Genomic DNA, 14,453 nt, shown 5'->3' with positions numbered 1-14,453 from the left:
GGAACACGAAAAATCACCAACATGGAGGTAGCGTTGGTGGACAGCATGGAAATGGTGGTGGCCGAACCGGCAGTAATGTTCGCAACCATCGTATAGAGAATGGATATCCAAATGGTGTTTCAGGAGCAAGTGGTTCAAGTGGGTCCAGCGGATCAAGTGGAACGAGTGGGTCCAGTGGCTCAAGTGGTTCAACTGGCTACAGTGGATCCACTGGATCCAGTGGAAGTAGTGGATTCAGAACTCGAAGGAGAGGAAAAAGATCCATTAATGGATTTCGGAATGGAGATCAATCTGGACAGGAAGGACGTACAAGCAAAAGGAACGAAAGCAATAGGAGGTAAATCTTTAGGAGCCTTCTTAAGTCTTCTACCGATTTGATTTATGAGTCTTTGTCGTTACTGTGCTGCCTTCGATGTCTTTTATCTTAGCTGCAAGCTAAAGTATAGTACTTGATTTAACTAGGAAATAATGAGCTGTACTCTTTCAAGCCTAGTGGGCTAATACTTCCAGAGCTCATCCCAGTTTGCTCCTGGACAGGATCTACCGCTTTGCCATCGCAAGCAGGTCCCTTAGCAATTCGTCAAGTCTCCCTGACCGTTTGCTGGTGTCCATTTACACACATAAGTAGAGTGGAGCACTGTGAGAGTGAAGGGTGTTGCATGAGAACACATCAGAACGACCCTGCCAGGCTTTCATCCTAAACATCTTTATCTGCATTTTAAATTGCTAAATTATAGTACTCAATAACTATTGACGGGACATCGTATCTCTCACACAAAACGTAATAGACATGTAGAGTTTATTTGCAGTGTCATGTCTAACCAAGGTCATTTACTGATTTTGATTGAATGACTGACTGTCTTATGTAGGGAAGTGGACCTTGGTGTCTTCGTCCCTGTCTGTGATTCAAGGGATGGAGAGTTCCTACCAGAACAGTGTAACGCCACGGCTGGTGTGTGTTGGTGTGTGGACGGAAATGGGCAAGAGATAGTTAATACGCGTGAAAAGGTGCCAAGAGGAAAAGGAAACTGTGCAGCAGCTGTTATTAAGTCGAAAAGCGATGAAAAGAAAACTGGTAAGTCTAGGTCATTATCAGATAATGAATAGCCAGATGTTACAATTCTTGGGATGTGATTGCCTCATTCAAGCTGCACGATATATTATACCACAGGAAAATCAAACCTCGCTTGTGTATCATCATGTCATAAGTTTTACAGAATACTTAAGTACCAGCCGTTATTTATTGCTTGGGCGGGTGAAAGATTTTGGAGGGATCACATGGTTTTCAGGGGGAATGGATTGGGGATCAATCGTCACCAATAAAGTATATACCCTAAGCAGTCAACTGCCTATGAGGTGGGGGAATAGATGAATTTTATCGTGCGTGACACAATCAAAATCCTCCTCCGATCCCTAGGGATATTTTTTATGATTGCTGATGCTCACTATTGAAATGAGGAACTCCTTTAACTTTTCCGACCAAACTTTTTTAAACGGTTTTATTGAAATAACTTTTTTGAAATACTAATTGTTTAACTAGTTGTTGTCCGTTTCTATCTGTGCGAAATCTCAAGATAATTTTTCTGTTTGTTAGAACACTTCTATCTGTTTTTGATCGAAAAAGTGGTGGGGCCTATCTCAGCACGTAATTTTGATAAAAATAGCAGTTTTTGAATCTAGTGCCATCTAAAGGTCTAATTGTCTTAGAAATGCGCGATTCAAGTTGTGACGTTTTAGCTCTAGGGTACAAAAAACTGTTTACAATTTTGGTGGAAATATTACATAATACATTAAGCTTCATTTTTCAGCAATTAGGAGATTTTCACCTAAGATTTTCACATTAAATACTTCGGGGTATATGCTGGTCTCTAGAGAGCGGAGGGTTTAAAAGACTGTAAAAGGCTTGCTCTCTAAGCTCTTATATGTGCACGATCCTCGCAGTAACTGAGCACTATTTAAGCAATAGTGACAAGTAGGCCTGAAAAAAAATTCAGGCCTATACATGATTCGAACCACTGACCTCTGCGATACTAGTGCAGCGCTCTATCAATTGAGGTAACAAGCCAACTGGGAGCGGGCCATCAAATTAATTCGACTTAAACCCGTAAGATGTTAGTTGAACTGAAAAAAAACATTTCAGCTTGAATTCTAATTGCTTTTACATTATTTTATAAGTCAAACGTGGAGAAGGAAAGAGGGGGCAGAATGAATTGAGGTAAATATTACAAACCTTCTAAGAAATTGCTAGATTTTCTTTTAACAAGCCCAAGAAATAACTTCGTAGGAAGACCGATCCTGTAGTCCCACTAGTATACTTTTTAGCGGAAAACTCTATAAGGGCGGACTTCATACGTGGGGTTTGATTGAGTAAACAACTTAATTCTATTACTAGAACGCCGTGAGCAGGTGTTGAGAGCGCACTTTTTCCATTGCGGTTTTCCAACTTTACCATTCTTAATAAAGAATCCCTCAGAGATTCCGTAGGCTCTCAGGACTCTAAGATTTAGAAAGGCTATAATTAATGAAATAAACCAAGGATTTCACAACAGGTTACAACCGATTTGACAACGTGATCATGGAAATTGGTGAGGGAGGTCCTTTTTAAACTTTTACATATTTATCTCCTTCGCAGGATGGCAAGAGTAAGTTTAAAGCTGGTGGGAGATTTTGATGAAGTCACAGGCAACAAAGAAAACTTTATCAGGTGAGAACATTTAAAGATAAGCTTACCAAGTCAAAACAAATACAGTCCCGGATAATTTTCCATACTTGTTTGAGTAATATTTTTAAACGGAAGGGCTAGGAGAGTGAACGGATGAAACCAAGAGAATTTTATATCCTATTAACCAAGCGCAAGGGCCGTACTGGGAGAATATCGGCCCGAGGTCTTGACAGTACAGACCGAGCGCAGCGAGGTCCGTACAAAAAAGACCGAGGGCCGATATTCTTCCAGTACGGTCCCGAGCAAGCTTGGTCAATAAGAGATTTATTATACGACTGAAGTTCAAAGGGACATAAGTGCGGTATCATTCGGGACCATTCGGGACAGTGCCCGGTCCAATACTGAGAGAATATTGACCGGCAATAGAGCATTTTCATGGTTGATTTTAGTTATTGGCCCTCTGCCTGCCCGAGTCGTGTAATAAGAACTGATATTCTCTTGATGGAACCTTTATTGTTAAAAGGTGGGACATAATGGGAACCTCTGAGTAGTTTTAACCTTAATCATCTCCATCTAGCTGTCTTCATTACAACTATGAGGGATTTATTCTATACAAGTCATTGATTTGCATCTTGTTTTCCTGATTTTCCCCTAGGTACACCAAGGACGAAATTGTCAAAAAATCTAATCATAAGATCAGGAAGAAGCAAATTCGGAATATTAAGGTAGCTGAAATAACTACAATAAATAACCTCAACGTAAACTTAATGGAAATCTAAATGTATTTCCAGTTGTCTTCCCACAAACACGGAAGGTCAATTTTTGCCATAAGAAGTGTTTTACTTGCCACAAGGTCACCCAATTCGCTATTCTTTTAATATATGGAACCGTGGAGTGACAATCTCAAGGGTTTCATTACACTGGCGCACCTCTTGAAAAGTAGAAAACAAACCAACGAATAACACTGAAAAAAAAATTGAACAGAGCAAAACATAACAAAAAGGAAAGAAACTAATACCCAAACATTTACTCTACCTTTCACTCATTTACTTCCTGCCATTTTCAGTTCCCGGAGAGACCAAAATGAATTGATTTCTCCTTACGGTATTTTAATAAAAAGACATTTTCAAGCAAGGGGGTAAGGACGAAGAGGACGATTAACATGCAGACGATATTGTTTGAATTCACAAGAACTTCTCTCAGCAAAGATTATGCGAAATTTAAGGCGGAAGAAAAGTAGGAAAAATTCATCTCTAAACGTTGGGAGTGAAATGGGTTGAAATGAGGAAGCGATATCTTACAAGAGGGAATGAAACATTAATAAGTATGCCCAAGTTACCTGAATGCTAATATGAAAATTTTTCAACTTGGACGATCAGCTTGAAAGAGGAAGCATCAAAGTGACATTCGAGATTGCCGAAAACAGTGACTCGGCTACGCTTGATGATATCGTGGAAACGTTGGAAAGTCATGTAAGTCGCTTTGAATTATCATATCATTTATTTATTTCGTCTGTCTTTGCCTCTTCTGTGGTTGCAACCTGATTCAGACCGATCAATGATTTACGTTTCCTTGCTGCAAGCCCCATTCTTCTATCTTATTTTTTTTTTTTAACTCCTCGGCTTTCTCTTTGGAAACCTGTGAGCCACGTTGGTTGCGATAATCAATGGCTATGAGGCTCACAAAGGCGTTAACAACTGCCCTAGGCTTCATTACAAGCTACCTGTACATGGCAATTTTTCATAGGTCATAAATATCAGTCCTAACGTTGCAACTTCGATTTCTGTAAATCAGATCAGATCCAAGAATTTTGTGGTCCTCATGCGAGACAAAGAATACCGTTCGGATGGAACCTTTCATGCTTCGTTGCATGGTTATCATGATGACGACCCAACAGAGTCTAAACCCAAACGTTTGCTGACAATGACAGACGCAGCCACTATTGGTGCATTCAGTGGTATTATCCTTTTTGGAGCAGTGCTGTTCGTTTGGAAGCTCTATGTGAGTGATAACCAGGTGGTTAATGCTAATCTAGAAAAGTTCTGAGCTCGGTTGCGGTTTTTAGTACAAAAAGGCGTATTCTAGGGCTGGTGTTTGATGGTTTTATCCTACTTCAAGGCGAAACTGACGAAAGAAAATTACAACAGAACTGTCTTTAAAGCTGCAAGCTGAGTCAAAAAGGTGCAAATCGCCTAAGTTTGCGCGCGGTGGCTCGGAATAGTTTACCTTTTTCTTAACAAAATTCCTCCATGGATTGATACTTCCACTGATTAATTTTGATTTCCTTAAAAAGAGTCAGTTCAGTTCCTTAGGCGAATGAAAGTAATGTAGTTTACTTGTCACAAGCGTGGGACTAGGAATATGCTGACAGAATTCATATTCCAAAATGAACCTAGTTCATGGCTTAACTCACCAGGCTCGACAATAAAGCACGGAACCGAGAAATCTGAGGTTTGAATCCTCGCGGATAGGGATTGGTTTATCCCTAGCGGAACTAACAGTGATTTATGTCCGATGATGTTCTTCTGAAGCTTAATCTGTTCCAATAGATTGCTCCGCTCTTTATCAGCTTTAATCTTAAAACGAGCGTCAATTCATGTTGTTCCTTACAATAACTGAATTTTATCTCCCGCGTGATCTAGCTACGAAGGAAGAAGAAGCAGCCTGAGATCTGGCGAGACAAGATTGGGGAGAAGCTTCCAGAGGTGCAGTATGTCATTGAGGGGCCTGGAACCAGTGATGGACTTGCCCCCTAAGACTAACTCTGGGCTCGAGACAGAGCTGCCTGACCCTCAGGATCATGCTTGAACCGATTGCCGTCGAATTTCATCCTTTTGTGGCTTTCAACTGTGAAACACAGTGACTTTACTTAGACAAGGTGCAATGCTTTTTGTAAGGCTGCGTATTAATGAGAAAGTTAAACCCACAATCGTTTAGTCTTTTATAGCCATCTCGCCTGTGAAAGTCAAGGGAAGGGAGAAGGGTCCTTTAGTTTTAGGCTCCCCTCTGAAAGAAGGATGGAAAGCGAGTTTTTCATGTTGTTCACTCGTAACCATTTGTTCAGTGATCATACTGCCATTCAATAATAAACTTTTGATTAAAATAAACTGATGTTTCAGTGTTATGACGGTCAAACGAAATACTACACTGTACAACTTACAGACGTGCATTCAATCACGAGTGCATTGATGAAGTTTGCCGAGTGCAATGTAGGAATTCCTCGATCACTGCACTTTCCGAAGCTAAAGGCTTTTTGTTAAACCAAATTTGTGTTTATTTGTGAAACACTAAGAAAAAATTTAGGCTGTTACAAATTAAGGCTCACTGATGATAAGCTAAAAAAAAAGCAAGCACTTTAAAAGCTCTATTATATGCACTAAAATCGTGAGTACAAGGTGGCATCAAGAAGGGATTTCATTTAGAGGCAGATAAATGAAAATTCCTATTAACAGCTTGTTTAGTTTGCGATTTTTTACCACTCGGTTTGTCTTTCCCAGGACAACTTATACAACATTATTCTTTGATTCCAAATCATTAAAAGTAATTGTGGCCCCATAATTTGTTTCACACAGATCAAGATTTTTAATATTAGCATTTATAGAGAGTAAATTCAGGGAGGTTTCCTTGTGTCTCTAACTGCACAGCGCTGCCACGAGAACGCTTGATAGCACCACAAGGCCACCCACTCCAGCCAATGAGGCTGCGTTGCACATGTCTTCTTCACAGCAATCTATATCACAACCTGAAGCACCGAGATGAACTTTGCAAACGGGATTTGAAGTTTTTGTGCAATACGTTGTAGGTCCACAGGACTTTGCAAACTGCTGGATGGTTTTATCTGCAGTGGAGTAGTGAACTTTATAGCAGGTGACGTCATTTCCGGTGCATGTCACCTCGCTTGACTTTTTATCATCGCAATCTTCCCAAGATTTAGTGCTTGTACATTTGTAACACTTCAGACCGAAGGCTAACACAAAAGAAACAGTATGTTAAATAATCGTGAGAATTACCTTCGGAAATTATTTGATTCTAGCCCGTTTGCCTCTTTCAACTGCGAATTCCAATCGGATAAATCCACGACATTAATTTTGGAGAAGCAGCATAATATGGTTTAGTATAGAGTGCGTTTACTATCCAAAGTTCCCGGATCGTTATGACGCAGGACATCACGTACAAGTATAACGGCAGTAACTGAAGGAAATTGACAGCTTTGTTTCGGTTACTGACTTCGAAAGCGTCACCTATTGTAAGTTTTTTAAATAGATATAGGAAGAGAAGGAGGTAGCTGGTAATTATTTGGAAGATCAAGAGGACAACTTTGGGGACAACTTTGGGGACAACTTTGTTCGGCGCCACATGAAAGCAAGTGTTTGCATATCAGTAACATCCATTAGAGATAAAAGCTTACTCTAAATGACTGTGTGCCTGCGACAAATTGTAAACAAAACTATCATTGCAGGATTAAAACTAAACGACATACCTCAGCAAGTCATTCGATGCAGTTTAACATGAAATAAAAAGAACTGAAGAAAATCTACCGGATAAATTTTTTTGGTACCCAGTTCAATACGCGTAATAGTTTTGGAAAAACCGTGCAATTCGGGAGGGGAGATTCAAAATGTATAATCACTTAACAAAATGCACAATCACTAAAACATCAACAAAGAAAAGGAAAGTAACTCCACGAATTTTACGTCAGATCTGTTCACTAGTTGAATATTTTATTATTGACTCGAACTAAGGACGAAGAACAAATTTAAATTGAGTACAAAATGACCAATCTCGAACGAACTAATTTTGAACGACCTCGAATAAATCCGAACACGACTTCGAATAAATCTGAACGAATTACACTAACAAAAAATTGTTTTTTGTTTACAACTATATAGCAAACGAAACGAAAACAAACCTACAAGTTATCTTACAAAACAAAAGACGTTACGCAATAAAAAAAAACCCTCAATACGACGAAAAAGATTACGTAGTGTTAAATAAGCACGATCCATAAATTAAATGTTCTTTTGTCCAAGATCAAACATGCAACGAAGTATCGTCGAACCGCCTTTGAATGTCTGAGCTATAAGCGATATCTAAATCTCAATTTACTGTCAGTTTCAGTTTCACCTCTTCAAGGATGGATGGAGGATCTTATGAGAAACACAACACCTCAATTTGAACAAAGAATTTGTCTCCGCTTACAGACGAATAGTCGTGAGGCTCCCCTTAAATGAACTCAGAAAACAAAGTCGGTAGCTTATGCGAAGGAAAACATGATAAAATCTAAGATCTTGCGAGGAGTCCAACTTCAGACCTCACGTTATTGAATACTTTACGATTAACTATGACTTTACCAACTGAGATACAGAGTATTCTGGCATAGGCGAATTAGGTGTTAAACAGTGATTCTGGCAAGTCATAAGTGTTTAATGAAACACTCACTTCTCCCCCAAAGTGACACAATTTTGTTTACACACGAATACACGTAAACACACGCGTCTGAATCTAAGAGCATTTATTGTAATTCCTTACCAGCATACGGGATGGCGAGAAGTACAATAAACACCACCTTGAGCTGTAGATTCATGTCTTCCCTTTGTTTCGCTGCTCGTAGCTTTCTCTAGTTTCAGCAGAACACCAACTCAATAACTATCGTTCAGTCAGCTTCTTAAAGATGGATGACTGAGCAAAATATGCGAACTATTCGCATAAATTTTATGATATTGATCTTTCACTGTTACACATGATGTAATTAATTAAGTTAAATGACCCGATCAACCACAAACTCATAAGTAAACCTTTTTGAGGCCGCATTCCCTACTAATAGCAATCCAGCGAAATGTTCTGAAAGTAAATTCTCGGAAGTGCGACACCAGCCTTCTAGTCAGTGAAAATCTGTCCGATACAATTTCTGTACTCATATATAATTCGTAGCTTGTTTCTAAGTGCGAGTTAGCGGGCATTGCAAATCTTCTGTATGTTTCGTTTTATTCGATTAGGCGTCGCCTCTTTATGATAAATTTATCCGATGAGCAGAATCGTGATTGACATTAATTCTCTACACTGATTTAAAAGCGTTAGGTTCTATTTTTTCAAACCAGTTTTTCAGAGGAATCAAAGTGAGAAAGAAGTCACTTGACAGCCTCTCTATAAATCGGCTTAGCTGAAGAATCTGCCAACCTAAGCCTGTAAAGTGAGACTGTTGTAACGACTCACCGCATAAGTAATTTTACAGTGACGTTTTCTGAATTCAGCTACGAGGTACATACTTGATTTGCGTTTGTTCTGTTGGCGAATTATAAATGTATCTCTTTTAGATCGAATAATTATTAAAGCTTGGCTTGATATTATGCAAGGGGTAACCCGCGAGAGACTAGCATTCCGTCCTGGGGGCGGGGTGGGGGGGGGGGGGGAGTAGAAATACTCCTAGTCGCTTCATGTTGAGGAAACCAGAGTTAAGCGCCGGCCTGATGGGTCACTTAGCTTGTAAACAGACACTACCTTACACAGTCCCATGCCCAGTGGCAGATCCAGGGAGAGGGTGCAGGGGGTCCGGACCCCCCTATCAGACCTGACGCTTACAACTTTGAGACTGAAATTCTTAAATCGACAGGATCGTATATCAATTTTTAACTGGCTGATTATTTTAACGAATCCGAGTAAACGGTAAGCGGCCAAGGAATTATGAGTGCAACCGCAACTGGTAGGAGGGGGTGTGGGGGGTGTGGGGGAGAAGTAATCTGCATCAAAAGAGTCCAACGGTCCTTTCTGAACCAAAGTTTGGACCCCGCCTAAATAAAAAATTCCTGGATCCGCCCATGCATGCCCACAGACTTCCTTCAGTACCGCAGGTCATAGAGACTGTAATCTCTCTCGAAGCTGTTGTTTCGTCAGGTGGCACACCCATCAAGCCACCAAACAGCAACGGTTATGAAGGAGACTTCCGATACCACAAATGGCTCCTTTTGAGTATCATCCCTGTTGGAAAAGCGAGCTCCACTTACGAGTTATTTTTCAGCAGCCTCATGGTTTCCGCTTAGGGAAGCTTCAACTGATTATCTAGTAAACAAACCCTTTCAGGCAATTGTTATGTCGGCTGGTAGTGTTCACGGCTGAGAGAGTGTCCAAGAATTGAATATCTGGCCGACAAGCGAAGCTTCGAGGAAAAATGTGAAATTTTGAGGACAATCTCTCAGCCAATGATACTGTCAGCCGACATAGGGGGTTTATTTATTATATAACCCTTCCATAAATTTTGATATCGCGCATTGACAGAACATTTGTCGACTTGTTTGTACTTTTCAAGCAGCATTTGAGCTTAGCTTTTGATGTCACTCGCACTGACCTCCTACAAAACGAATTCGTTTTTCTTCCATGTAAGTCGAAAGACGAAGAAGTGATATAGTACTACGCGACGTAAAGTAGCCAATTGAATCGCGCGAAAATTAAGGGGTGAGTTACAATCGCATATAAATTTGTGTGTGATCTTTCACTGAACTTCAATTCGCGTTGCTTCACCAAATGTTAGAAATCTGATGGGCGAACTACTAGTAAGGGTGATTTTTATTCCGATGAGTCACGCCCTTTACAATATCAAGGTGGGCTCTTAACACATACACCCATTATTACTCGTGATCCTAAAGTTACATCATCGCATACAGGCTGGTCTATCTTCATCCACGGAACTCTCGCTTGTGCGACAATGTGATCGTTGCTACATTAAAAAATAGTCATTCATAATGTTTAAAAATGAAAGGTTACAGAGGTTGAATCTATTTGATATCTAATTTTCACTTACATTACCTTCCTAATTTTAAGTTGGATAGTTTTATTGAAATCAGCCGTTCACCAAGATGGGTTTACTCAGCTCTCAAGAAAATATTGAAGTTATTTTCCACCAAAAGAGCAGCCACTGACACCAGAGCGCATGCGACCAGCAGCATCCCGCTGGTTATAGCATATGATCCGATATTGCACAAGTCATGATCACAGCAGTAACTTTCGCATGTGGCATTCTGTGACTTGGCCGCAATGCATATTGGGTTGGTATCCTCAGTGCACTGTTCTGCTTTTTCGCAGAATTTTGTGAACGTTTTCCTCATGTGAAGCTTGTGATTATAGGTAGCTTTCAGACACCTCTCGTCATGTTCGTCGGGACAAGTGAACTCTTGGAGTCTTTTCGCGCAATCCTTCCAAGAACTCCAGCTAGCACATCTGTAGCACCGGAGACTTAACGCTGTTGGGAAATATATCAGATCATAACATAAATCAAGTAAAGCGCGCGCTCTGATTGGTCAATTTAGTGTTTACTATTTGCCCATGGGTATACGCTGCTGACGTGAGCAATGTTTCGAAGTAAACAAATGTTTCTCAAGAAATTTTTTTATGTTTTATTTATTTAATTCTTCTATGGTTTGCTGAGCATAAAAGAAGCTAAAGTCGCGCTTCCTTCATGCTTAGCAGCTTCCCACGTGCATCCATAACTCAATAGTGTACGCTGTAATGTTTACCATTAGTTAATTTGTTCTAACCCAAGTTGGATTCATTATAGACTTGGTTTATGTGTGTCAAAGGTTATGCATTCATATTCTTGAGTCCCAGCCAGAATTTGCCATCAAAACCAAACTATTAGGAAAAATCACAGTTGAAAATTATTGAGAAAGAATGATGATTATCAAAGCGGCTCGAGCGAAATGATGAAGCCTGACCGTCAATTGAATAATAGAGACCGGAACACCTTCGTATTCGACCTAAAGAAACGACGGCCTAATTTAGAAAAAAAGAGGGAAAAAAAAAAAAAAGCTACAGCATAAATTTACCCCCAAGAAGAGATTCTTTGGAGAGCAAAACCTAAAGAACCAATGGTGGCAATATGAAAAAGGGATGTTGAAAAAGCCTTAGACACCGCTTGAATTAGTAATAAGAATATGAAAAATTTATAAGATACGGCGTGATAAATTTGATGCGAATACAAAAGTAGACTAAGTGTATACAAAATGGAAATTTTCAGAATTTGTATGGAGCTTAGATGAAATATCTTTCGTTGGTTCCGTTCTTTTCAGCAATATTTCAAAGGGGGAATATGACTTTTTTGAAACCAAAGAGGGCTTGAAGTAAATAATTTATAGCTTGCTTGTTCATCTCACATATTAAGCGCCACAATGAATGAGAATAAAAAAGTCGACATAAGGTTACAAATCATTAGAAATTTGGCAAAAGCGAAGCAAATATATCTTCCGAAATAAAAGGCTACGATTTCGATGATGCTGGCACCCATTCGAATGGAGAATTTATCGAAAAAGCCGACGTCATAAAATTTTTTAAGAATTGTATCACTAATGAATGACTCACTCCTTTATTATGTCAACCGAAAGCTTGCTGAAAGAACGGAGTGGATCTAAAAAACATCAATGTCTCAATTCCGATATACCTAATTATTTAAAAAGCTGAGAACAGTTTTTACTCAATGGACCGTTTTAAGAAACCACAATAAGCTCGAGGTATGAAGCAGCTTGAGGCCGTTACTCGATGCAAACATAAAGCCTACGCATAACAAAACTATTGTTGTAAATGTGGTTAAAATGAACAATTCCAACAAACGATAAAAGATAAAACGAAAAAAGAGAATCATAGCAACTGGCTTATTTCCACTTACCCGACGGTATAAAGGAAGAAAAAAACAAGATTAAACAAATTTGTTGAATGTATGTGTACATGGCGACTGTGCAGTGGGTTTTGCTCTATAGATAGCTACATTTTTCCAGATGGAGAACACCTTTACTGTGTTTGCGTTGATTGCAAATGTCATAGGGGAGGAGTGGGAGGATAACGAGAAAGGAGGATTGGGCAAGGGGCGAGTAGCAGCCACTGATGCGAGTATGGTTATTCTTACCGGAAATTTACTATTTATTCAGTATCGTGGTTGAATGCAGATTATAACGTTATTACTTTATAAATGTAGTCTGGTTGCATAGTTTTGAACGACTCCGGAAGTCAAACTAGTTGTTTGCTAATTTCGTCACTGACAGGTCGACATTGAGAAGAGTTTCATTTCTCTCCCTATTGCCGCCTAGCTGACTTACAAGCATCATTACTCTATAACCTAGAACATTTATCATGTTATGTTCAAAATCGCGTTTAAATTCACACTTTAAGCCCTTGAGTCTAATCTTGTGACTCAAGAGAGCATTAGATATGGTGATCTTTTGGGTCGAAACAGTCGACAGACAAACACAGACAAATCTTGTTGAAAACGTCCTATAATTAGCCATCTCATTCCGGTTTTCTACAGGCACAAAGCCAAACAAAGACTAACGATCTTGGAAAAGCAACACTTCCGCTGCGCATACGATCATCGTCATGCCGCTGACATGAAGGTGTGAGCCCTCATTGCACAGGTTACCTTCACAACAATCAATTATGCATTCGCTGGCCCCAGTGACCTCGGCGATACAAGTCGGGTTGGCCTTTTCATCACAATGTGCCTCTATGCCACAATACTTCTTGTAGAGTTCTGTGTCACTATGTTCGAGGTAAACTTTGATGCAGCGATTGCTTAGTTTTGGGCAAGTCGTATTTCTATGTTCGCAGTCATCCCAAGAGGAAGTGCTGGCACACGTGTAGCAATTCAGGCTCATCGCTGAGGAAGAATTTGTTGTAATTTTCATTAATTATTCAAAAAATGGTTAAGTCTGCCTCATGAATTTAGGCCGTGTCTATACTACTCTGCATGAATTTAAAGACGCAGATCAGTTTATAGTATGCAGGGGATTTATCATTACTGTTATTAACATTTCGTGTTGATACAGATTGAAAATTTCGTTTCAAATTCGTCATGAGGCCCTGTTGTTAATTACAAGTGCGGCACAAGAAATGAACAGCGGTAGTACTTTCTCACTCTATCAGTCTTACTGGATCCAAAATGTGTCATGAACGTTAATGGCAAAAACGTTTCTACCTTTACCAATGAATCTAAACTGAAAAACAACTCTTTCTATTCATATTTTCTTTCTACTGAAGGCAGAAATCAACAGACCGCTTATGTTTCTCGGCGCTAACACTTACCTATTGAAACGAAAACACTTAGGAACACAGCAGCGATGAAAAAACTGATATATTTCATATTCGGGATCACAGCTCACGATCACGGCTCACGATCACGGCTCACGATCACAGCTCACGATCACAGCTCACGATCACAGATCACGATCACATATCACGATCCTGATGTTATTCTTGACTGATGCGGCACACTCACCAGTATCGACAATTTTGCAGACTTGGTGGGTGTTTCTTGAGAATAAATTCTTGATAAAAATTGCTAGCTAACCAAAAAAGTCGTGAACTTCATTTATTTTGACTCAATAATTCAATTCCCAATCTCGAAAGATCTCGCGATTGGATTATACTTCTTCATAAAGTTCTCGAAAACCCATTGGTTATGATTGGGCATAAATAATTGTTTTTGTTTTTCGCTGAGAAGATGATACGAATTTTAATAGCAATCACAGCGGGATGCAAAGCAAAACTAATAAAGGTAATTCTGGATTGATTTTGACACCGATTGGAAAATAACTTCGATAAAATTCATGGGAATGTCTTCCACAAGTCGCTTGCACTATTACTCTTTATGTTTTCTTCTTCTCCACCAATCAGTTGTTTGAAAGTAGTTATTAACAAAAACAATTAGTCACCTAAAACCTCAAAACATTTCTGAACCTGTAAAAAACGCACACAAATAAATCTACGAGCTGCAAAATGAACCTCCAGTTTTTTTTGTTTTTTTTTTTTTTTT

General features: G+C 39.5%; 3 protein-coding genes across 3 annotated transcripts; all 3 read right to left on the bottom strand.

The window, feature by feature from the left end:
* Positions 1-5,912: 5,912 nt before the first annotated feature.
* On the bottom strand, positions 5,913-8,352 carry LOC111334940 (uncharacterized). Its single transcript, XM_088763284.1, has 2 exons — positions 8,192-8,352; positions 5,913-6,629 (listed from the first exon to the last, which is right to left on the bottom strand). The coding sequence occupies exons 1-2, from the start codon at positions 8,244-8,246 to the stop codon at positions 6,295-6,297; spliced, it is 390 nt and encodes a 129-aa protein (XP_088619410.1). The 5' UTR covers positions 8,247-8,352; the 3' UTR covers positions 5,913-6,294.
* Positions 8,353-10,204: 1,852 nt separating this feature from the next.
* LOC111334933 (uncharacterized) lies at positions 10,205-12,510 on the bottom strand. The gene is made up of 2 exons (XM_022940744.2): positions 12,315-12,510; positions 10,205-10,895 (listed from the first exon to the last, which is right to left on the bottom strand). The coding sequence occupies exons 1-2, from the start codon at positions 12,373-12,375 to the stop codon at positions 10,519-10,521; spliced, it is 438 nt and encodes a 145-aa protein (XP_022796479.2). The 5' UTR covers positions 12,376-12,510; the 3' UTR covers positions 10,205-10,518.
* A 390-nt stretch (positions 12,511-12,900) lies between these two features.
* LOC148729230 (uncharacterized) lies at positions 12,901-14,346 on the bottom strand. Its single transcript, XM_088763285.1, has 2 exons — positions 13,724-14,346; positions 12,901-13,298 (listed from the first exon to the last, which is right to left on the bottom strand). The coding sequence occupies exons 1-2, from the start codon at positions 13,779-13,781 to the stop codon at positions 12,970-12,972; spliced, it is 387 nt and encodes a 128-aa protein (XP_088619411.1). The 5' UTR covers positions 13,782-14,346; the 3' UTR covers positions 12,901-12,969.
* Between the last annotated feature and the right edge of the window lie 107 nt (positions 14,347-14,453).

Source organism: Stylophora pistillata, chromosome 6 (genome assembly GCF_964205215.1).
Source record: "Stylophora pistillata chromosome 6, jaStyPist1.2, whole genome shotgun sequence".
NCBI classification, from domain to species: domain Eukaryota; kingdom Metazoa; phylum Cnidaria; class Anthozoa; order Scleractinia; family Pocilloporidae; genus Stylophora; species Stylophora pistillata.
Note: the sequence above shows the minus strand (reverse complement) of the source record. Positions and strands in the feature narration are given on the sequence as shown.